The sequence below is a fragment of the Stylophora pistillata genome, chromosome 4 (genome assembly GCF_964205215.1).
Source record: "Stylophora pistillata chromosome 4, jaStyPist1.2, whole genome shotgun sequence".
Taxonomy (NCBI): Eukaryota; Metazoa; Cnidaria; class Anthozoa; order Scleractinia; family Pocilloporidae; genus Stylophora; species Stylophora pistillata.
The window spans coordinates 28,187,909-28,212,720 of NC_142522.1; the positions used below are offsets into that span (position 1 = coordinate 28,187,909).

At 38.8% G+C, this 24,812-nt stretch overlaps 2 protein-coding genes and 1 long non-coding RNA gene across 5 annotated transcripts; 2 read left to right on the forward strand and 1 right to left on the reverse strand.

Moving 5' to 3' along the window:
* Positions 1-366: 366 nt before the first annotated feature.
* Positions 367-16,242, reverse strand: LOC111329274 (dual specificity protein kinase TTK-like). 3 transcript variants are annotated; one of them, XM_088758727.1, is made up of 15 exons: positions 16,170-16,242; positions 14,823-15,136; positions 14,463-14,569; positions 13,922-14,128; positions 12,719-12,982; positions 11,100-11,968; positions 10,470-10,621; positions 9,911-10,163; positions 9,219-9,347; positions 7,442-7,618; positions 7,064-7,145; positions 5,183-5,286; positions 4,487-4,744; positions 3,782-3,872; positions 367-2,087 (listed from the first exon to the last, which is right to left on the reverse strand). In XM_088758727.1, the coding sequence occupies exons 2-15, from the start codon at positions 15,056-15,058 to the stop codon at positions 2,056-2,058; spliced, it is 2,961 nt and encodes a 986-aa protein (XP_088614853.1). In that variant the 5' UTR covers positions 15,059-15,136; positions 16,170-16,242; the 3' UTR covers positions 367-2,055. The 3 variants fall into 3 exon arrangements, with proteins under 3 accessions (XP_088614853.1, XP_088614854.1, XP_088614852.1); XM_088758728.1 differs by having other exon boundaries at positions 11,100-11,962; positions 12,719-12,985; XM_088758726.1 differs by having other exon boundaries at positions 12,719-12,985.
* Positions 11,890-13,195, forward strand: LOC148733179 (uncharacterized). The gene is made up of 2 exons (XR_016000662.1): positions 11,890-12,029; positions 12,622-13,195. It is a non-coding gene; the product is annotated as an uncharacterized LOC148733179 (long non-coding RNA).
* A 110-nt stretch (positions 16,243-16,352) lies between the features above and the next one.
* On the forward strand, positions 16,353-24,561 carry LOC111329284 (DNA polymerase subunit gamma-2, mitochondrial). Its single transcript, XM_022933922.2, has 5 exons — positions 16,353-16,900; positions 17,608-17,797; positions 18,407-18,557; positions 18,970-19,164; positions 23,945-24,561. The coding sequence occupies exons 1-5, from the start codon at positions 16,452-16,454 to the stop codon at positions 24,154-24,156; spliced, it is 1,197 nt and encodes a 398-aa protein (XP_022789657.2). The 5' UTR covers positions 16,353-16,451; the 3' UTR covers positions 24,157-24,561.
* The last annotated feature ends 251 nt before the right edge of the window (positions 24,562-24,812 follow it).

The window sequence follows — 24,812 nt, forward strand, 5'->3', positions numbered from 1 at the left end:
AGTCAGCACTTTCTATTTTGGCCCCAACTGTTTCAGTCTAGGCTAACAATTGGGGAAATATGTATTTAATAGGGCAGTTTCAGCTTTGAATTGCAAAGAACGAGTTATTTTAACACGACTTACGAAAATTCACTCCAGGTGTAACACAAAATGAACGAAAAAGAACAAAGCATGCATTCAGTTCACAGTGATGAATTAAACAATGTGTTTCGAGAGTAGAGGGAAGGAAGGCCGGCCGGGAAAAAAAAATTAACCCGAACGTGATGGGAAAAACAATAAGATGAATGGATCAGATTAAATAAGAACCACGTAATCGCTATTTCCATTTAAATAAAGTAAACAAGAAAATAAAGCATGACAGCCATGTTGAGGACGCGTGGTCGATGTCTATTCAAGCACACCCGATTTCCTACTTTAATCAACTAAAATTAAATACGTTACCATAAAATGTAAGTATATTGAGGCTTATAAGTTTAGTAAGCGTGATGTTTGGTAAGTTGCTTTGTCGCATTCGCTTGCAAGTATATCAACAGGGTAGAGTTTCGTCACCGAATGGAATGATACGTTAGGTGATGTTACATGTTAGTGAAAAAGCAATCACGCGTGAATCGCAAATAAACAGAAGTAAAGACAGACTATTTGTACCTCGAATCACAATGAAGCAGGCAATGATCAAAAAAAAAACAAAACAAACAAAACAAAAAAACTCAGAGATCTAACAGGAATCGAGACCGAAAATGTTAGTTTCTCGCTTTGACCAATTGACCTGTAACAGTTCAAAATGTTAATTCCATCGATTTTGAATATTGTTTCCACTTCACTGTCTTGCTTCTTATCATTGGCACCTCAAAAGGAAAACAAGTATTACCCATTTCCTTATGATATAGGAATCATTCACGACACTTAACAAATCGCGGAAGAAAGTCAAATCCAATATTGCTAATTATCAAGATATTTTGCTCATAGAGACATCTATTTTTCTCTCAATAAAACAGTGCGCGCCGCAACACATCACTCGGCACTGCGGTAAAAGTAATCACCCATAAAATTTTCACAATTTCATGGGATAACGAGTTTAAAGAAGACAAGAAGGTCTAATATAAATAACGACCCTTTGATTATGTACTGAACGCCTATTACCCCTAGCCGTTCGGTAGTTTATTCGTCTGATACACAATCCTTTAGATCATATTGAAAAAAAGCGCTGGCTTTTATCGATAACATTGACTGTGTATTTGTTATGGAGAAAGAGGCCGTGGTACTTAACCTTCTTTAGGTGACTGTGAGTAGAGGGTGGGTAGAGAGCATTAAGTGGACCCTAAAAGCATTCGTCGAAAGTCCACTTAGCCGTGTATTTTGAGAGAAGTACGATGGGGGGAGGCATGATTCAGCAATACGGTTGATTTGGTAGGGATCGATAATGACTGTAATAGGTTACACTTCAAGTCATCACTGCCCTGTTGTCATTTACTAATAAATGTTTCTGATAAAAACACTGAGTAAAAAATTTATGTTGATAAGTGCAAAACAATTACCTGCCCGTACTCGCACTTGTACCAGCTATTAGCATTTTTTTATTTCATCCCATCTCCTCTCCCTCCCTCTTTTAACTCCCCTTTCCACTTATCGCTAATACTACGAGTTTGATAATCTGGTGCTGTCGAAGAAAACTGTTTAAGAGTGCTTGTTTCGCAAGCTGAGTTTGTTTTGCTTTCTTAAACAGATTTACTGACTTCAGCCTGTTTATAAACAAATCGTGTAACGATTTATTCATTCATTTTGTTCATAACCTATATTTTAAGCCAATCACAGAACAAAACGCAATTTAGCTGCACTTGGTTTAACCATTTGCGTAATCAAAACTTCAATGCCTTGGATTTAAAACCCACTCCACTATGAAAAATATATTACACTATCAAGATGTTTATACATGAATTAAAGAGTACACACAAACACAAACACAAAAATACTTCAATAGAACCAATACTCGGAAAAACAGACGAGTTGTTCGTGTTGAACGAAGAATTTTAGGGATCCTTATCAGTCAGGATTAATTTAGTCCTCATATGTTGTGTTCCAGGTTTGTTCTGAAAGGAAAAAAAAAAAAGAAGTTCTTAAACATAACCTTTTATTCTTCTTACAGATTTGTATCAATTAATGAAATTCAAGGTTAACAATGATTTTAGAAGCTCGGTTTACACATCGGTTAGAGTAATCTGACAAAAGACTGAGGCTTACAGAATACAGGACGGTAATAAATATAGTTGATTAGGGAAAGGACACATTGGTTTTGTTGTTACTTATCAAAAAGGCTGCATTTTTCTAGAGTATTGTGTTACATAGCGTGACAGATGGAAGGACATTCTCAGTGGGATTCATGTTTTGCTTATTCACCTTGTTCTTTTTTTCTGTACATGCCACTTTTTCGATGAAAGTATTTCTCACCCTTACGGAAAGATATGAAACTCCTCTCAACGTGGACCACCGATAGCGGTCCTAGCTTTTAAATTTTTTTCTATCAGTTCGCCAGAAACGTTGCATCATTGTCCTAGATGTGGAAATTATGAGACTGAAAATGCTATGCAAGGTAGCTCGGGGCGATGGTGACGTATTTTTGCGCCCATATAAAAAACCATGCAAACATCTAAGCCGCCAACAAAAGATTTTAAGTACCGTTGCATTATCAGATACCATTAGTGTTCACCACCGAACGATGGATGCTGTAACTTTCTGCCTAGCCGAGTCTTAAGACTTTGATAAAGTTGAGAAGCTTGGTGGAGAATCGTGCAAGGCGTCAATACCCTCCTGTTAGCATTCCACAAGTTGCTTAAGAGGTATCACATGGCTTACAGCACTCGCTCAATTTTGCGACAAATCGATTGGTTCATCAGCATTCGCCACATCAGATAGCGTCACAAGACTTAACCGCGAACAGTGCGCACTCGTGTAGATTTTTCAAGATTGCATACGAAATTTGACAGAATACGCTGTAGAACATTGAAACGTTTCCCCAAGATGCAAAGGTTGTGTTTTTAGTTTTATGACGTAAAAGAACTGAACTATTCACAACTTGTAAAAGGGGTGCAGTATCACATCACGTTGATAGAATAGTCTTTTTTAATCCACTTAATCAATCGAAACAAAATCATACTCAACTGAATAGGTCTCCATTATTATTCTTTCTAGTCTTGTGAAAGTAAGCTTTTCCCAAATGATAACTCGCTTGTTAATGGACTTCCCCAGGGGCCTATGCTATCTAATATTCGTCACTGGTTACGAGAAAGTACTGACTTTCTTTTCGAAAAATGCAGCAACTGTGTCTTTCCCAGCTAATTCAATGTTGGAACGTTTTCTCTGAGATTCTCCTAGTTTAGACTTTTTGTGCGAATGACTCCACTTTAATTGAAGCACATCTTATCAAAATATTGAGGGGGCTTACTTACTGAAGAGTGGGTCGTTTTGTTCGGATAACCCACATAAAATTGAAGCACATCTCATAAAAATATTAAGAGGGTTGGTGGGGGGTTTATGGAAGAGTAGAAAACTAATGACAAAGAGGGACTAATTAGTAGGGTAAATTTTTTTTAGTGGGGGGAAGGCTTATAAGAGGGAGAGGAATTCCTAAGGGAGGGTGGGACTTGTCAGATGGGAAGTTTTTTTAAGGAAGGGGGCTTATCAAAACGTAAAATGCCACTCAGTCTTTCACTTCTGAACTGTGATATTACTACAACCATTACTACTAACTTACACTTTTCGTTTAAACTGTATTCAGTTCACTTACCAAAGGAAAACTCAGATGTGTTACGAGGATGTGCGTTCTTGTATTTCTCTAAAAGTTCATGCTTTAAAAGCCCATCGAGATCCGGGTTTTCCTGCATAAAATTCATTATTTCATAACTTCAGAACAATTCTTTTAAATTTTTGTTCACTGATAACTGAATTTATTGTATAGTTATCAATGAAAGACTGTTCCATGACATGATATTGTCACTGTATTTCGAGCAAATGAAATATTTTCTAAGATTGTCCATATCATTTTTAAATATGCTGTATAAAATAAGCAGAACATTACTTATCTGCCTGTTGATAAAAACGTTATCTACCGGCGGCGACGATGTTTACGAGTTATTCACTTCATTTACTCGTGAGCGATAATATCAGTAAAAAGATAGAAATAGTACCCATTAGCGCAGCCATGCAATATCCCCTTTGTATTATGAAATGTTTCATTATCTTTACTCATAGTCATTTGATAAGGGTCTGTCATTCCCGTAAGGAAACCGAGACTTCTACATGAAGTCTCCCTCGCATGCATACGATTGATAAACGGAAGGAACTTTAAAGCCTTTCCATACGCTTCTGTAGTCTACGTATCCTTACCCAAGTCTCTTACCTTGGTGCTCCTTTTAGGGATTTAAAAAAATGAACTATAGACTAACTTCACATCACACACAAGCTTACTTCGATTTAAATAAATTTTACAAACCTTATCCTGTTCTCTATCATTTTCTTTCATATATTTGGCATTTCCCGAAGCATGTGGGGGCTTCAGCGCTTTCTGAGCCTGATTCAACGCCTTCACATCTATCCCCACAAGAGGCTGGCGGATGACAGGCTCCAGGACTTGACGAGGCGGAATTTGACGCACTTGACGAGGTGACTGAGAATGCATTGGGATCGAGGATTGGGGTGCGGCAGATGATAGGCTCACCTTTTTACCAGTGAGTAGCTGTTTGTAAAACGTCTGAAAAACGGGGAAAAAAAATCAGTCAAGTTATCAGTGAGTGCAACTGGTAAAAAGATAACGTTTTGTTGTGTTTGAAATCTGCGGTAAGGCATTTCTTTATAATATTGATAATTTTATGAAAGTCAGATCGGATTTTCTGATCGCTATGCAATCAGACAAATGGGTAAAGGAGATTACGTTAAGAATTCTTTGCATACAAGCTAGTTTAGTTTTATTTACTCTGGAAACGTTAAGGCCCATTCTTGAAACGAGTATCAATAGTGAAAAAGCAAAGTGAAATAAGATGAATGACATCCTCACACCTTCAGCCCAAAATAATCAGTGGCGTCCCGCACAGTGATAGAAAATAAATGCCTTTGATTTTCTTGGAAGAAGTCTCCAAATTTTTCAGAATCTTTGCTAGTTCGTGAAAGGCTTGATTAAGACAAATCTTACCTTACTAAGAGCTCGCACCGAGCGGGGAGAGTTGACATCTGCCTTGGCGAACTCCATCAGGACATGAAACATTTTGTCTTCATCCTCTATTTCCACCGGGGGATCTGATGGTAAGACAGCAATACATCACTCGAATGATTTTGCGCTCTGTGCGACTTTGTAATAGCCATGCTCTCTTTAATAGATTCACGCATGGCAGATGCTTGTTATTAAATTAAAAGTATCAAATTGGGGAACAATAACGTGTGAAACAGTTGGTGATTTTAAATAATTGAGCTGTTTTGCGATAAAACTGTCCCTTTTGGTGCCGAGCGCCATCAACTTAGCTTGACCATGTAAGAATACATTGTTAAAAGTTAGGCTTTATACACTTTTTGAGCGATGAGCTTGTATAATGCCAATAACCTGCTTGCATTCTACAACTAACACACTGGATACGTCTATTTTCTGCGAAATAACTTGGATATATCAACTAAGTTGAAGCGGTAAATTGGCCACCGTAACGATTACAAAAGCTGACGTTTCGAGCGTTAGCCCTTCGTCAGAGCGAATAGAGGAATTATGGGTTGTGTCTGCTTTTAAAGGCAGAGAATGGAACTACGTTATTGGTGGGAACATGGCAACGAGAAAAACAAGAATAAATTAGTGGAATGAAAAGCGTTCGTTGATCCCTGTGGGATTTAGACTGCCGGTTTGAAAGATGAGCTTTTGTTCAAGATTTTTACGGCTTTCCGTGCTACCTAAGTGTAAGGAAAGACCGCAGATTGCCGATGTTGCTTAGAATGATTAGGTAAATTAAAATGTCTAGCGACTGGTTTCGACGGGTCCTTGTCATTCCTTTCCGGGTAACCACGTTTATCGAAAAACGAAAAAACGTGGTTACTCCGTTTCTGTCGTTCAAGCTGGTTACCACCGCGCCCAACTTATTGATTGACATTCAGCACTACAAACGTCGCATAAGGAAGATTCCGACCGCATCCATTCACTCTCACGTTTCACCCTCACAACCACTCAGTTAAATCCATCATTCTTAAAAACTTTAAATTACTTCAAAACGATCCAGAGACAAGCACTATCTTTTCGCAGCCTCCGCTCATTTCATTCAAACGCGACAAAAACATGACTAATGACCAACCAGGCACTTTTAAATGCGCTCGTGCACGATGCAAAACGTGTCCTTTCATTCACAACACTGATAAAATACCGGGACCTAAACGATCCATTAAGATCACCGATCACTTCACGTGCACCTCCGCCAATGTAATCTATTGTATAACTTGTACTTATTGCAAAAAGATATACATCGGCGAAACAGGCAGAAGACTAGGCGACCGATTCCGAGAACACCTTCGAGACGTGGAAAGGAATGACAAGGACACGTCGAAACCAGTCGCTAGACATTCTAATTTACCTAATCATTCCAAACATATGGCAATCTGAGGTCTTTCCTTACACTTAGGTAGCACGGAAAGCCGTAAAAATCTTGAACTAAAGCTCATCTTTCAAACCGGCAGTCTAAATCCCACAGGGATCAACGAACGCTTTTCATTCCACTAATTTATTCTTGTTTTTCTCGTTGCCATGTTCCCACCAATAACGTAGCTCCATTTTCTGCCTTTAAAAGCACACACAACCCACATTTCCTCTATTCGCTCCGACGAAGGGCTAACGCTCGAAACGTCAGCTTTTGTAATCGTTACGGTGGCCAATTTACCACTTCAACTTTGTTGATATATCCAAGTTATTTCGTTACTCCCACCGACGCAGCCCCAAACAGTTTCTTTCGAAACTATCAGCCTATTTTCTGCGAAAGACTGACTGAGTTTGCTGCTATACTCTATTGACAAACAATTTACCTTACTTCAACGCTGACACACTCACCATGTGATGGAGGATTTATGTAAGGGTGAGCCAACAACTGAGGGATGGTATAACGCTCCTTGGGATTCCGGAGAAGACAACCCTAAAAATACCAGGAAAGGCAAACAGTCACACAGGAGACGGCTGAACAGGTGTGATGTTTTTCTTTTTGGTTTTTGGGGCGAGCAGAAGCAAGTGCAAAGGGTGGAATCACACGCGAGAAGAGCACTCGCCTCGCCTTGCGTGTCATTCGCGCAGAGTTCTCACTTCTGCTCGTCGGAAAAACGCTAAAAAGTGGCCTTTCTTTAGACATCAATGGACGAGGGGAGTTCTTTCAGGTTTGTAAATAGACACGATCATTTTTAATGTTTTCTTATCAAGACAAATGAGTCGACAAACCTTCATGACATCAAGCAAGTTTTTGTCTTTAATTTCCGGGAACTCGATGACGTGTGAAGGATCCATAATACATTGCAGCTTGAAAATATGATTAGTTATGTGTTGGAAAGGAGTCCTACCATACACCATCATATGCAGGATACAGCCTAAAGACCAAACATCGCTTGCTCGGCCGATCTAGAGAGGAATATAAATCCGACCATTACGAAAAGTTATTACAACGTCGAAAAATGAAGCTGTGTACTGGACTCACTTTAGACAAGAGCTAAAGCCCTCAGTAACTCACAGTACAAAGTAAAAGGTAAGAGGTCTAGTCTGCATACGAGACTTGAGAGGCCAGCTAGGACGGCAAAATTTGAACTTCTCATTGTCCAGTTTCAACTACATGTATTTGTGCGCCGCCGAAGAGAAAATATTGCATCAGCCGTGAACAATACACTTTTCAATAATTGTCCACAGCTAACTTGAGGATTGTAGCAATAGTGAGTAGTACGATAAAATCCCGCGTCTAAGAACCTAAAAGTTAAGAACCTGTTAAGCTAAAGTTTCCTAGTTAAGCCCTTTTTATTTTTAGAATGTAGAGTTTTTTTTTTCAAATTTATTACAGCTCATGACATGCGATATAAAAAGGGTAATAGCATCTAGCCAGAACACTGCCAGCGTTATAGGTTCCCACTACTGTACTGTCAATACATCCATAACTGTGTGCAGAAGCAGGGCTCTACAGGGCTGGTAAACAGCGCAGTGTTACACCTACACCCACGAGTAGAAGTTTCTTTCTTTTTTTTTGTTAAAAAAAAAAAAAACTTAAGAACCTGATTTAGAACCTAAGTAGTCTAATTTCACAGTATACACCATTTATGTAAGAATACACGGAGGCTAACTTGAAAAAACCTAGATTCTTGTATGCGGGTTATGACTGTATCTAATTTCAATTTTTCCTTTGCTATTCTTAACATTTCTATCGACCCACATAGCCAGCCACTGAAGCTTATGATGGTTTGTTTTACGGACATGAAGTGACTGGGACTTAGTTTTAGTACTCCTCGTGCACTGAGTGCTAGTCTATTACAAATCATTCCTTCCCCTCTTCCCTTCCGGATTTTGTCTGGTTTCCCTGAAAGTTTTTTCGCACTCACTTATACTCCTGGGTGGAGGAGCGCGGGCAGCAGAAGTAATTCAATTTAATCTATTAGATTCGCCGACAGGCAGGGACACCGCAACAGCTTGCGCCAATTACTGCGGGCCCAGTAAACCCACCCATCCCACCCCAGGGGAGGACATCCACCACACAGTAATCACGTGCGTGGGAAATTAACGTCTCCTACCCCTAACCCTGCAGGGGACGGGGCCTACGGTTTATATCTATCTATTTCTTGATATTATAGAAAGGTAGCAAATTCTCCTCCACCCTCAGTTTGTCACGCATCCCAAATCTTCTACCCGTCCAATATCTCGATCGAATATTTGCCGCACTGAATCTCGTGCTTGAAAAACAAACTACCGCCTCCAATCAGGCTAACCAGTATCATACACGTACAAATTTCGCGCTAACGATGCAAATCGCAGGAGCGTCATGGATGTAAAATGGGTGCGAGCGGGATGAATTGGCGTCTGAGGCTGAAATTCAGCAATCTTGACCAAACCAAGCTTGGCCAATAGGGGATTTATTAGTTGCGCGAACGAAGAAGCGGGTAACATACAATATGGTGTGGAACCTTTCCTCTCGGATTTCCTTTATGTTACCTGCTGACGGACCAGTAATTTATGTCCCTACCTTCATTCTGGGTTTTGCATTTCCTGCACTGTCAAATCGAGGCGCGTGAGAGATATCTTGAAAAGCTTCTGGAGACATAAAGTTTAATGTGCCAACCTGTGTTTCAAGTTCAACACTTGTTTTGTCCCCCTAAAAGAAACAAGTGAAGGTTAAATTGGACATGTAAAGCACGTACATGTAGACTCGGACTTATTTGACTCGTACAAAAACTTTGACGTCTGTCAAGAAGTCCACCTGTCGATTCCTAACACAGTGTAATAGAATAATTTCAAAGATCACGGGAATCGTCAAATTATTATCTCCAACTTTATAGAGAGCTAAGAGTTTTCATTTAAAAACTGAAGCTTTGGGGCCAACTTTATGTGTCGGTCTAAAAAAAAAAAAAATGAGCGAAAATGCTGTGACTTTCAAATACATTTTTACGGCCCTTTCTGTGTTTTTCAAGAATTAAAAACCAGAATTTGGTAATAAAGTAAAAACAATCAAGAAAAGGAGGCCTTCTTTGTTGTTCTCAAAAATGAAATATCAAGTCATTTTTCACGACTTTACAGGTCTAGAAAACGACGTGGTAGACTTCAATGACCTTCCAGTTTGGCCATGACCCATACGAGCCCTGTATGGGAACATAACGAAGTGTTTAGAGACAGCAGACTTTCAAGTACTCAGAAACAGGACGTGGCCATCCAACTTACTTGAAGAGAATTCGCAATCCCGAAATCGATAAGTTTCAAGCGCCCTTCGACCAACAAGAAATTGGCAGGCTTTAAGTCTCGGTGAATGATGCGTGCTTCATGAATCACGTGAACAGCTTCCAGCATCTGTCGCCAAAACACCTGAAGCTCACTCTCGGTTATCTTTGTGCGATTCTTTCTCAAAAAGCCCGCCAAGTCAATACTTCCGCATTCCATCACCAAAATAAGGGAACTCATCTCTTGGCTCAGCTCCCTAGAAGAATATGGAAAGGGAAACTATCGTACGGTACTGTGTTCTCCTCAGATTGAGTAATTTTTCTGTCATTTTTTATATCGACTTGATACGAAAGCCTTGTTGATCAATAAAAGTAGATGTAGATTTTCATTACTTGTTTAGCCAGCCCAAAATTTCGTGATTAATGCTCCTAGAGTGCGTACGGTATGAGTGGCTGTAGATGCAGCAGTTTGGGACCAAACGATGCTATGCGTGGGAAAAAAAAAAAAAAAAAAGAAAAAAGAAAAAAAAAAGAAACAAGATAAAGCAGAATGGCATACTCACCAGTCAAATAGTTTAATTATGTTATCATTGCCCTGCAATCTTTCCAACAATTGCACCTCGTTGATATAGCTTCGAACAATGAACTCATCGGCTTCTTCTAAATTCACGCACTTTATAGCACATATTCTTTTCCCGTCGAAACCTTGGAAGACCTGGAAGAGCATCAATGAAAAAATAACAGATTACAAAACAGTAAACAGTTTGAACCCAGGAGTAACAGTTGATCGTGTCGTGTAATTGCCCGGATGAATGGAGACTTGGACTGGTGTCGGTGGTAATGACTAAAGTTTCGAAAACCTCAGAGGAAGTACATTGTAATCATTAGCGTCAACTTGGCGCTAAGGTAGTCGAAAGGTTGTCATTTGTAATTCGTAATCCTGAATACTGTTCGGATTCCGTAGAGTTCAGATAATCATGTCAGTTATCCACGATTTGTACACTCCTGCGGATCTAAAATGCTGACCTTATGCACAAAAAATGGATGATACATTTTAAAAGCAGTGGCAAAGCTTGAATTACAAGTTTAATTCAAGTTGGAAAGGATGGCGAAAATTGGTCTCAAGGCGGCGCTTAAAGTTGCAATAAACACATCGCAGATAAAAAAATTACTACAAAAGCCAGACAACTTACCTTGCTGGAGCCGCCCTTACCAATAGTACCTAATCTCTGGTACAATTTGCCTTTCACTCTGATAGTCTCCTGCGAGGACTGGGCAGGGACGGCTGCTGACCTTGAGAACTGCATTTCTTGAGGGTAACCTGGGGCACAACCGGCACCTAAGAGCTGACCAGGCGTCGAGTGCAACGGGCCACTGTGACTAACTTGTGCAGTCTTCTTTTGCAACAGAGAGCCATTTCTTTCAGCGGGTTGTGCAGTTGAACTAGTACTTTGTTTCCGAATGGTGACTGAGCCATCAATAACTTGGCTTGACGCAGATGGCAAACCTTGTGGTGTTGGTATTTGATAAAGCATGGGCTGGCGACCTGAGTTGGATACCTCTCCTTGTTGTGTACTGCAGCTGTTATTCAGCATCGCTGGCTGAGGGTTTGCAGTAAATGAATAAGACCCTGCTGACTGCTGGTTATACAGTAGGTTTTCTGTTACTTGCGGGGCAACAAGTTCCTGTGTTTCCACTGTATTATTCCTGAAACGCCCTTCATAATGTTTGCCCGATGTTTCTTTCTGAGATCCAGAGGCAGGTGAGAGGCTCTGTTCCTTAGTCATATCTTTCTCTGTAGACGCAGAATGAACACTGCTCCTGGCCAGATGAAATCCATGTATCTGGTTACTGGCAGCTGTCTCAGGTTCACAACTCTGTTGTTGAGGCACCTCCACGGTACAGTCCAGTTCAGTTATACCATCCAACTCATCACCAGGCTCACTCAATGCAGGTAGTGGTCTCTTCACTCTCATTGGAAGACCAAAGTGTATTCCTCCACCGCGTCTTGCTTTGTGGCGGCGAACTGATAGATTCATACATCCTGCAAGACTGTCTGTACCTAAAGTGCAAGTTAACCCGTCAATAACATTGGCAAGATTTCCTTGACAAGTTTTCCTCTGGTAAGCTTTCTTTAGCACAATGGATTAAAGATACATTCACCGTTATTTCCCTCTAATAAACCCCCCACTTCCCCCGGGGCTTATTTATTTCAGAGACTTGGGGTGGGGGTGGCTTATTAGAGGGGGGATAATTAATAAAGACGATAAAGAACTCAAATTTACGATCTAACTCTCTCAATGGACCTTGTTTAGCCATTTTATATTTTTAGCATTGCTCTGCAATTTCCATATACCGTAATTTATTGATGCCAACATGATAACATCAATCAATCCATTACCATAATCAATTTTAAATGACAAACTACAGTAATTGAATAAATTGATCGTACTTACTGACATTGAGTGTTATTTTTAATTTTTGTTTCTTGAGGGGGAGGGGTGGGGGGGGCTTAATAACTTTCTTCCTCTAAAGAGGGGGGCATATTAAAGAGGGGTGGCTTAATAGAGCGGGGAGGGGGGGGGGGGGCTCAATGGAGGATTTACAGTGTATGCCCAAAAGTTACCTGGGGGGAAAAGTTGTGGAATTGTTTAAGGGCCTGTTTACGTGAAGTGTTGATATTTTTCTTTCTTCTCAACATCTCTCTGCATGAAGATACATCAATCTTGCAAGGAGAAAATCCTTTTTAGGTCAATCCTGGGTGTGAAAAGGTTAACAACTGGGATTAGCTGCATATATCTTGTTTATTAACCTGATTTGAAGTCAGGAGTGGATTTCACAGATGGTTTCTGGGTGGACATGCTCCCACGCTGCCTGTGGGTGGATGACTGGTAAAGGATGCTGTCTGTCTCATCGCTGCTACTGCTGCTGTTACTTCTTCTGCAACTGAGAGGTTTCTTGCCACAGCTCTCCAGAACACTTGGTAATTTGAATGAAATCACAGCAGTGGTATTGTCTGAAACTTTTGCAGTGTCAGCCTCTGTGAGCTGTGTGTTAGTGCCTGTTGAACTTTCATCTTCTTATGAGTTAAGAAGAAGACAACAAGATTAGTTTGATAACCAAACCAAACTAGATAACATTTGGCCTCACAAACATGCGGTCAATTAAAAGCACTTAAATATGACATGCCTAGCACTGTACAACTCATGACATTGAAAGTTGTAGTAGTTGCTGGTCCCATAAAGCTGTTTCTTGTTTGCTGTAATAAATGGTGCTTACATTTAAGATTGAGATGTGAATAAATGAAAAATCACCTGTAATTGTGAAATTCAAAATAAAAAAAAGAAGGAAATAAATGGATAAATAAAATAATAAGCCAGCAACTGGCACATTTCTCAAACTATTTCAAATGCTTGTGGCCAATTTTCAGCACGGAAGCATGACATTGTGTCATATACCACTCAACAAGTTACTCAAAATCTTTTACAGTTACTTGGACCTGGGCATATTGAACCCCCCCTGGGCTTATTTTATCTGGCAACCCAACATTAAGAACAAATTTCACACTTTTTTTGGCTGAAGACTAAATACACCAACAAACCTAGATGATGATTGTTAGAAATATCATCATTAACTTTAAGATAGGGTGACCCTTTTATTCCCAAATTAAGTCGAAATTCAACAGGGTTCAACACTAATGGTAGCCAACTAGCCACAGACTACCGTAGAAATTCAGTTTTGGCTGGTGGTTTTAGATTTCCACTAGCCAGTTGGCTAGTAAACAAACTGAAATTGTTGTAACATCTATGTTGTCAGTAGCCCCTTGGCTAGTAAGTTGAAAAGTTAGTGTTGAGCCCTGTTCAATACAGTCTACAGTACCCAGTTGAGATGTACATGGCCAAATCACGTGCAAAACCTTTGCATGTTTCACTTTGTATGTATGCTTGTCTCATAAACCCCTTTTGATCAATAACAATCATTCTCTAAAAGCTACAACAGAGCAATTAAACTTTACCTGTACTCAAAGGTGACATATCTACTGATGATTCACTACTCTTCTGGCTGGCTCTGTAACCTGTAAAACCTGTCAGTTCCTCAGACTCCTCGATCAACACCTTCCTTTGTGCTACAAAGTTATCATAAGCTTTCAAAAGTAACTCCTTGGGTTCTGCACCAGAATCTTTTCCTTTTCGTAGCAAGCTTCTGCATTTGCTTCTGTTTCCTACAAAAATTGTGCAAGATTCATCAAGATCAGGTTTTTCTTTTGAGAAGAATCACAGAGTTGCAGAAGGTTCTCATTACAATTAGCCACGAGTGTACAGCTCTTAAAGGCTTTTGGAAATCCATAAAAGCAAATATTTGCAAGTAGTATAAAGAAAGAAATTAGACACCTCTGCCACCCACCAGGCTCAGCTAGAACACACTGATAATTACAATGATTGCTACGTGTGTGCATTTCTAACTCCTTTGGGACCCTCCTGTGTTTTCAAAGGGTAAAGGGGATGCATCATAGTCGATAAAAAAAGATGAAGTTGAAAAATGAGTTGGATTCAAACCTGCTGAAAGCTCAAACTGTGCCCATGCAACAAAAACAATAGCAAAGTGTTTTGCATTGTTTCGTGCCAACTGGAATGTGCTCCGTGCATCATCTTTCGATATTTTCCTATAAATAACACAGGAACACAACTAAGGTCACAATTTTGCAAAATGTGTCTGCATTGAAGCAGACACATGTTTTCAAATGTTTTTAAGATACATAATATACCTATATTTTCCTACAAAACTGATGAAATATAGTAGAACACCTTGCAAAAATAATTGACCTCTCCTGACTCCGAATTAGTATTGATAGCCATTTTTTCCCTCCAGCTGGGTCTTTGAAGAAATAAAACCTATGCTCTTTTTATAACACTTACATTTGCAGTTTTGCAAAATTTACAAGAATGTGGGCATAGGAGATATTTTTCTTATTTTCTTCTGCTGGAATTTGACTGACAGCTCTTTCATAGAGGTACAGCAAGTGCCGACAGTTCTCATCAGTAAGATCTGCTGCCAGTGTTGATTGTTGCAGAGCCAAAAACTCCAGCCATTCCTCAGGTCTGTTACCATTGCTTTTTATTTTCTGTATAGCTGTGGTCTCAGCATCCACCATTTTTAAGAGCTCTTGATTTCAGCAATGAACAGGTTAACTACAGACTGCAGCCACATCAAGATAGTTGCTAACAAAAAGCTGACAAAGAAAAATAATTGATGTTGCTCATCAGAGAGCCATAGAGTATAGGTAGTTTAATGTAAAATTTATAATTGTTGATTACATCAAGTCATGGTTAGGCTGTGTGAGAGCGAGTCATTGTGTTAAAAAAGTTAGCTACAAGTACAGAGTGCGATTTTCAAGCAGTAATGCCAATTTTGAATCATTTGATTTGTTTCTTGAAAGTTGGGAAAAAAAAAAGAGCACAAGCTCTTTAGAAGTACATGGAATGTGCGCAAAAGGTGGGAGATAGAGTGACCTATAGTCAAGTAAGCTCGCTGAACTATGGTTGAATAGATCTGAAAGCGACCTCTAGCTGGGTATTTTACTGTGCCTTCTTGGGTAAAACACTCCCTCTTGGCCCTCTCTCCACCGAGCAGTAGCACTGGATAACTGCATTTTTCAGAAGAACAGTAACTTGACAAAACAATGGGGGATACCTCTGCAATAGACTGGCGTACCACCACGCAAGAAGTAGTGATACTTAGGGTTGCTTCATGCTACTTAACATTGTGATAGGCTCTGCCTGGATGAGCCTTCTGGCATGGAAACCTTTTAAGGTTTCAAGTTGCACTGGATGTAAATCATGTAATCATAGAGTCTAAATGCATATAATAGTTTCGGCCTTTCAGTCCAGGCGATAAGTTCATATAAATTCAGAAACATACGTACGTATACTACGTAGTATTTTTTCTCTGATGTACTTAATTTAGCGTGCGTTAATATCCGTCGGGGAAAACGTTTTGAGGAAATCTGCAATTTTTTTTCGTTTTATAATTAAAGTATCAACAATTGTTTGAATTGGTTGTTTGTGCATGTGGGACAAATTCCACGGAGCTCTTACCCTACCTGTGAGTCAATTGTCCATAATTCTTCGTCAACTAAACTTATTTCCTCCCATCTTCTACGTTATTCTCTGAATAACATTTAAAACTAGACATATTTCGTTATAAAAACGCCTCTTTGATGAAGGTTATATCCCTAAAAAGGTATTAAATTTTGAGAAACTTACCACAACCATGCAGACACAGCCAAACCTTCGCCATTTTAGTTGATGTTGTTTAGATCATTCACGGGAAGCCGTCTTCGAAAAAAACTACCATTTGATTGGTTTGCTAAAGTAGAAGATCGCTAGCGATTGGCTACTGTAAATTTGAAAGCTTAGGCGCGAGTACAGCGCGGTATTGATTGTCAGCGGTCTTGATATGAAATTCATATAATGGCAGACGAGATGAGATTCGAGGTGATTTACTTGTAACTCAAAATAATATGCTTCAAACTGTATGGGATTTCTATGTCACGACGTCAATATAACATACTCGACAAGGTCATAAGGTTGTGCGAAAGTCGTGGATTTTCAGTGGAGTCGCGCATCGAAAACTCGCCCACAGCTTATTACAGATACCAGTTTGGACCACTTGGTACTGAGCTGAGGCGTAACTTGAGAAATGCTTGGTGGCATGATGTAGTTAGATCAAAGGGTAAGGTTTATGGTTTTGAATCAGCAAGTGAATTAGTAACGCATGTTTCAGAGGACAAAACTCTTGGTACCAATAAGGAAGAATCAACAGCTGCGACTGAAGAGGAAACGCCTAGGAGAGATGATTTTGATCCATTGAGTAATATTTTTCTCCAATATATGACTCATTTACTCGGAATCTTTCCTGGAATTGAAGTACCTTTTGGCACTGCGTGGAGCAGAAAGTACTTTGAAAGGCCAGACAATGATCATTATATTTTCAGGTAATCGATTTAAATGCTCAGAATGACTATACTGTCTTGAGTGTCTGATTGATCTATAGTTAGATGTCTTAAAATTTCAAATTAAGTGTAACCGATCACAGCTGAAACCAGCCACATGAATCTTATACATGTAGCCAGTAACTGACTGACCTTTCAGTTGCAATTGTTTAGGACTTACAAAATTTGACTGATAAATGTCACTCTTTATTCAAATCCAGTCATTTCTAAAATTAAGGGTGTTGAAGCATAAGGCTGTGTCAATGTCTACTTATGTTCAAAATTTTTGTGGTTTGTTATTTGAGTGCAAAAAAAAAAAAAAAAAAAATGGTTCACTTATCTTGAAAAGTATGCAAATAGCCCATGTGGTTATAAGTATTTGACTTAACTTGGCCCCCTTGGTCATCTATTCCTGATTTACTGAACACTCAACTATTGAGTACTAAGACAATAGTAGTAAGAAGGAAGGAAGGTAGTAGGAGCAGGAAGAGGAATGATTAATGGCTGTTTGAATATTCATAAGAAAAGAGGTAATAAAATATTGTCATAAAATATTGTATTATTCTTTATTAATACAGGTAATGCCTTCCCCCTTCTAATAGATGAACATTCATGTACTATCATTTTGCCTTTGTCACAGAATTACTTCTGTACACCCATAGTTGTACAATAATTTGTGATGGTGTTTCTTTTTATTGGTCTTTGTGCAGGTCTCATGAGAGGGAAATCATGTCGCTCGAGTTCTTTTGTGCTGAAAATAGAGTAAAAGATTGGACAAATCATTGGAAAAGACAGAGACTTGTGTGGTGGAGAAAATTTGCAAACATTCGCTCTAATTACAGTCTTTTTGAAGAACAGACAGAATTAGAAACTGGCCCATACAGTAAAACCTTAGTAAAGGTACCCAATCATGCTTATTTGAAGTTACAGTACTCTATAAAATTGTGATCTTCATTTTTTGCACTAATGTCTTGGACTAACACCTCTGTTGCTGTTTGTGACAGAAACTTATAGAACATTTTCTTGCCCTGTTAATTTGGAGGAGAGGGAAGTAATAAAGTTGATGATGATGATGGAAATTTGTGTTTTACTTTTTGCTTTATTAATTATTTATGGAGAGTGGATTGTGGTTGTTTAGCATAATCAGAAAAACCAAGAAGCTTACATCTTTAATAAGTATATCTGCTAAGTAGATTCAATATACGTACAGGAAAGAAAATGGACATAGGTGCACAGAATGATTTAAGGCACAAGTGGTGTCATAAAGTTTTTGTTATTGCATGAGCTACAAGTAAGTGAAATTTGAAAACTTTGAAAACTTTTTGCAAGACTGTAAATTACAAAGTGTACAAGGAGCTAAACAGACATCCTGGAAGACAATATTAATCTGAACATTTGCAGATTGTAGCACTGTGGTAAAGGCAGAAAAGGGTGAAGTGCAAATGGATGTGTATATAATAATTATATTATTACTTGTTAAGTATCAGTTAGTACTCTCTTTTCTTACAGTTTATGTTTCCATGGGGCCAAGAATCAGTTGATTCTATTACTGTCAGGTCGGACCTACACAAGTACATAGCAACTGATGAGTTCAGAGGACTACCATTTGACAAGAAATCAATACCTCATGTAATCCAGGTCAAAACTGATCTTAACAGAGGTAAATCTTTACATTTAATAGTCTTAATTTTTGCAATACTTAGGTAAGTCTTTTCTCATTATTTGGCTGCTCTTAGTCTTTTTCCTCTCTTAAGTTATTTTGGATGCTTCTCCCATCCCCCCCTAAAAGAATTGTAATAAAATGTAAATGGATTGTGAACTACCTCTCCCCTTAAACTGCCTTTTTGGATCATAGATGATAACTACAAACAAATTGCAAAACTTTTTTTTTCAAAGAAAGAAAACCCACCACACTGCAGGCTAGATCAAACATGTTTGGCATTCTTGCCAGTTGCATCTATCACTTGTCATGTATGTGTATCAAACATTCCCACATTGCAGGCATGCGCAGGGTCAGGAGAATGTATTTCATAATTTCATAAATATTTCACTGTAATTTTTTAAATTTCTAGGATTTCTTGCTTATCTGATGGATGCATATTCAGAAAAGGAAAGATCTGATTCAAGTGGAAAAGTTAGTCTCTGCACAGTTCTTCATTTACATCCCCAGTTGGCCCCTGTAAAAGTTGCAGTTCTTTCTCAATATCCACAACATAATGAGCTCTGTGAAATAGCTCACCAGTTGTCATCAGAGCTTCGAGAGGCAGGTGTGTTAAAAATTGTACATGTATTACCTTAAAGGAGATAAGTCACATGATTTTGAAGCTTTATTTAATGATTTACTTTATTAAAAAAAAATTTAAACAGCGACACCAAAAAGATGGGATATAACAAACACAAAAATAGGTGGCCAGGGATTTTTTACGGTTAAAACAGATGGCTAATTACGATTATGAAGTTAAAAAAAGTTCTTTAACCGTAATAGACCGGTTCACGCTCTTGAGTGCATGCTGGGTAATTAGGGCAAGCAAATCCAAAATGGCGGATACGAACAACACTCTTTTGCTCGATCTGAATACTTATAGTTCAATATAGAAGTCACAGCTACATTTTGAGCTCTTTATGTTATTGCCATCTCGCTCAAAAGTCGTTGACAGTTCAATATCCCAACAACACGATCATGGCCACGCACCTCGAAGATTTTTTGGAACTTTCATGTGGGGAATTGCAGTTTTATCTTAAACAGCGAGGTTTGCCCTCTGGAGGGACACACTCGGATCTTGCTGCTCGTGCTTTGGTAGCTTTTGAACATAAAACGCCTATTCGAGATTCGGCCGAAAGCCAAGCCAAGTCACTACAAAATGAACATGTAGAACTACTACGCACATGCGGTATAAAGGATCCGTTATCCATGGTCGATTGGGAGGACTGTGTAACAAAGTGGCCGCATACAAACATTGGTCAAATATTCTCGTTTATACTTGGAAAAAAAGCTTTCGACACTGACTATATTGGTCAATATAAAATCAGAAAAGCGTATTCATACTTTAAAAGTGGTTTTGTGCACACTGTATACTCAAAAACAATTCATGGACAAGACAAAGTTCTGTTGTTTGCATCTGTCACTCCATCTCAAAGAATTCGCGAAGAACCTCATAAAGTGTGGATAATTTGTAAATCTCCCGGTGAAATTCTTGGGGCATATTGTAGCTGTACAGCTGGATACAGTCAGTGCTGTAATCATGTCATAGCCCTTTTATATAAAGTTGAGTTTGCCAACCAGAAAGGTTTCACAGATCCTTCCTGCACAGATAAGGCATGTGTGTGGAATAATACTAGCAAGAAAGACATCCAACCCATGAAATTAAAGGACATGGTGTTCCAAAGCCACAAGGTAGTCAAAGAAAACCCAAGTTATGCTATTAATAGCAAGGAAAAACAGAACTTTGATCCTCGGCCAGAATCCTTGAGGGTTGTTACCGAAGAAAGCAAGCAAAAGTTTCTAGCTTCTCTTCGAAACATAAATCCTGATGCTGTCATCCATATTTCATATGCACCACCAACTTCTGATGATGTTCCCCCATCACTACAAATTATAGCTGATGATATATCCTCTAAAAACAATGGTGTAGATGCTGATGAATTAGTGAGACAATTTCTGGAACAATATCTTTCAATGACAGTAGCATTAAAGAATTAGAAAAGGCCACAAGGGATCAGGCTAACTCCAGTATATGGAAAGAGCAAAGAAAAGGTAGAATAACTGCATCTCATTTTCATGAAGTATACACAAAGACAAAAACAATTCTTAGAAAAAGAAAGCCAAATTGCAAAGTAACACCTCTTCTTGAGCGAATTTTAGATTGTACCGATCTGTCAATGATACCTGCCATTAAATGGGGAAGAGAACATGAGAGAGATGCTGCTGCATCATTCTTTGCACAAGAATCCAAAAAACACAAAAATGCAAAGCTTCAGACTTGTGGCTTGTTTATATCTAAAACTTACCCTTTTGTGGGAGCTACCCCAGATGGTATTTTTCACTGCGATTGCTGTGGTCATTCTTGTATTGAGTATAAATGTCCATACTCACTTGCAGACATGAAATTTGATGAGCATTGGAACAATACAACTTATCTAGAATTAGTGAATGGGAATATCATGCTCAAGAGAACCCACAGTTATTATTACCAGATACAAGGACAAATGGCCCTAACAGGATGTCCTAAAACCTTTTTTGTTGTTTGGACTCCACTTAGTGGTGCTCATATTGAAATTATTGAGTTTGATTTAAAACTGTGGCAAGATATCATACCAAATCTAACAATTTTTTTCAAGACTTATGTTGCTAGGGTGTTGCTAGGTACTAGGCCTATTTATTATTGTGCTGTCTGTGAAAAACCCTGTCTTGAGCCAGATGAAATTGAATGTGATGATGAAAACAGTGTTCAGTGTGAATGTTGTATGCTATGGTTTCACTGGGCCTGCTCAAATTTTGAACAAGAATCAACATTCATTTGCAGATTTTGCAATGAACAAGCAATAGATAATGATTAAAATTATAGAGTGGAAGCAATATGACCTCAACAAACTACTAAATAGTACAAAATAGTGCGGATGAAACCAAAACATTATAGTATTTAGTATTACTAAAGTTTCAAAGTTATTGTTTGAACATTGTTGTAGCTATATACAAACATGTTTGTGTAATTCCATAAAGGAATTGTATTCTAGAAGATGTGTAAATAAACTTGACTACCATAGCTTATAACCTGTGAGAAAATTGAATGGGAACATTTTGGACTGGTACAAAATGCAAACATAATTGATGAAATGAAATCTATGTACTCAAAGGCTTTTTCATATTACATATTGCTGCACAAATGATGATTATGTCATCCAAATGGGAAAGAATGCTAATGGGAATTTCTTGCTTTAACATAGCAAAGTCTTTAATTCGCTTGATAGCCTGCTCGACATAAATCCGTACATTAGCAATAAGTGATGTGTTCCTAACATCAGCACCTGACATCTGGAGATTGGAATGCTTGGAGGGTGGAATTGTTAGAGAACATTGGTAGTATGCTAACAGGTCATGAATCTTGAATCCCCTGTCTGCCATAACTTGGTCATGTGGCTGAAGATAGTTTAAGAAACCACTGTTTTCTACAATAAAAACATCAGATGACCTCCCACTGAAGGTCTCAGAGACAAATGATATGTGGCCATTTGGTGTTATCCCTATCAAAAACTTTAACGTGTAGTGTTGTTTGTAATTTGACCAACACATTGCCGCATTCTCTAAGCTTGATGGGGTTTCAGAGAATAGTTCTGTGCAGTCAATGATGACTCTACACTTTCTGTAATATCGTCGAAACATATCAGGCATATTTCTTTGAATTAAATACCTATCTGGCCAGGAAATCATCCACTTTAATTCTTTAGACATCAGCTTAACCCAAGTGGTAAAGACAGAGCTGACAGTCGCCTCGGAAACTTTGAACCTTAAAGCCAGATCAAATACAAAGAGTCCTAGCTTGATTCGCATCATGGTTAGCAAAAACTCTTGCTCCAAGGTTAGAGCTCTCTGTACATTATTTGACCTGGGCTTGGTGGTGTCCTTCAAAGCACTTTCTTTGTCTCCTTTCCAGTAGTGCATACACATGGCTTTTTCAAAGAGTGTATTAAACATCAATTGAAATGTTTCTACGTTAGGGAATCCAGTGAAACGCTGGACATCTTGCTCTGTTGTTAAATCAGCAAACTTCATACTTCCGTATGTTAGCGGATTTATTATCAAGCATTGAGTTCCTTCTTCTTTGAAGCTTGAGTTATTGGATGCCTCAGCAGTAGAGACAACTTCGTGTCTTGCCACAAGCTTTCTTTTCTTGGGTGAAGGTTTGTTAGAGTCACTTGGCACCATATACAAAGTTGGAGTTGGTGAGGAGTACGTTGGCTTTCCATATTGAAAGTGATTCGAACAAACAGTCTTGTAGTTGCCGGGTTCGAATCCAACAAGTCCTTTGGATATGCTGGCAATCCATTGGGCTCTTTTCTTTGGATCCTTCGGAATAAAATGCCAGCGAAGATTTTCGACATGTGACCGTTTCACTATCTTTTTTGGATATCTTGAGTCGTTGTTACAACCTCCAACACAACATCGGTAGTTAACCATTATATATCTTATTTTTTGACGCATTAAAATCGAAAATACAGAGCTCAAAATGTAGCTGTGACTTTTATCTTGAACTGTCAATACTAAAAATTGCGACCAGTTCTGAAACAAAGCCGATATTCATTAAGTATTCAGATCAAGCAAAAGAGTGTAGCCGAGCGTGTCCGCCATTTTGGATTTGCTTGCCCTAATTACCCAGCATGCACTCAAGAGCGTGAACCGGTCTATGTAAAAAGCAATGTCAGCGATACACACAGCCTCTGTTTTAAAGCGAGGGTAGGTGCACAACTTCCGATAAAAAAAAAAAAATTTTCCCATGTCATTCAAATAAAACTAATTTCCGCAAGAAGGTGTGAGCACTCACCTTTCTTTGAAAAATAGAGCTTAAGAACTCGGAATGGCCTATGCTGGACCTGTTGTAACACGACCGGTGTCGGTGGACATCTATAGTAAGACATCCAGTTGATTTTGGGTTAGTTACGTGACAAATAGACGTGCAAAGAAATATCCTAAAGGAGAATTTGTTTGAATTGCACTGCGACTGAGTTTCATAAAACTAAGAGTGAATTCATCTCCACGACCGATGAGTACATTGATATATATCAAAAGTAGCCAATGAGAACCCAAAGCATGAAACAACCAGTCTTCCTGAGACACGTCATAACTACCGTGACCAAGTAACTATTCATTTTACTTCAACATCTGAGTAAGAAGACAGCGTAGTTCTAGAACAATTACAAAGCAAATTGTAGCAAAACTAATGTAATCCTCGATAACTTCCGGGCTCGTTTCGACACCAGCTGAAAACTTCTCTCTATATGTACCATTGCAAAGTAGGAGAATAATAACCCATGGCTTTTCTTTATTTAAAGGAATCACCACTCAGTGTTCCCTTCACGCCAGTGCAAATGAGTGTTATGCTTATCAGGACGAGATAGGAACCCCTTACTGTATAACAATACTTGATACCATACTCACCAATGGCGTTGTGGCGTTCAGAAGTAGAAACACGACTCTTCAAGAGTACGTTCACATATCAGAGGCATTACACACTGTCAAATCGCACCTTGGATTGAATGAATAAATTGAATTCCCACCGGAGTTACTGTGTCGATTTGCTCGAGTTAGCTGTAATTAATCATGTCTCTTAATTTAGATGGCACTTGACATTCCAAAATTTTAAGTCGTTGGACACAGAATTCTTGATTGACACAAAATTAGTATGAAAATGGAGAAATCGTTGAAAGAAAGAAACTTAGATGTGCGGCACTGCATGGTCTGTGAAGCCATATTAAACTCAAGAGAGGAAAACAAAGGAAAAAAAAACTGATAAACTGTAAGAGTGCGTGTACGTGAATGTTTTTTTTTTTTTTTAATGTGAAGTTAAGAATTATATGATTTCCTTCGCCAGAGAGGTAGGGAGACAGGGTTGACTTGCCCTTCAGAGTGATGGGTTACTAGGCAGGATATTAAAATTTCGTATCGCTTACTTTTGTGGTACAGTATTTTCTCATAGACTCAGTTTTCAAGTGTATGTTTTGTTTGGCAAATAGCAGTGATCAATTTTATCTCCGACGGATCCTAAAGAGTGGGCTTCATTTTTCTGCAGTCAGGTGAGTGGAAGCGCCCAGTTTCGTCCCACTTGACTCATAGAGGTAAACTTATGCGGCATTTCTTTTTCAAATGGCAGAATCCCGCGAAGCCTCGCTTCCGAATAAGCCCTGGCACCTTTCTCGTTCG

Coding starts and splice junctions, on each gene's coding strand:
- LOC111329274 (XM_088758726.1), bottom strand. CDS start 15,058: ATGGTGGATGCTGAGACCACAGCTATACAGAAAATAAAAAGCAATGGT. Junction 14,570..14,822: donor AATTTTGCAAAACTGCAAAT/GTAAGTGTTATA, acceptor TGTTATTTATAG/GAAAATATCGAAAGATGATG. Junction 7,146..7,441: donor ACTTGCTTGATGTCATGAAG/GTTTGTCGACTC, acceptor TGGTATTTTTAG/GGTTGTCTTCTCCGGAATCC.
- LOC111329284 (XM_022933922.2), top strand. CDS start 16,452: ATGTCACGACGTCAATATAACATACTCGACAAGGTCATAAGGTTGTGC. Junction 16,901..17,607: donor AATGATCATTATATTTTCAG/GTAATCGATTTA, acceptor GTCTTTGTGCAG/GTCTCATGAGAGGGAAATCA. Junction 18,558..18,969: donor CAAAACTGATCTTAACAGAG/GTAAATCTTTAC, acceptor TTAAATTTCTAG/GATTTCTTGCTTATCTGATG.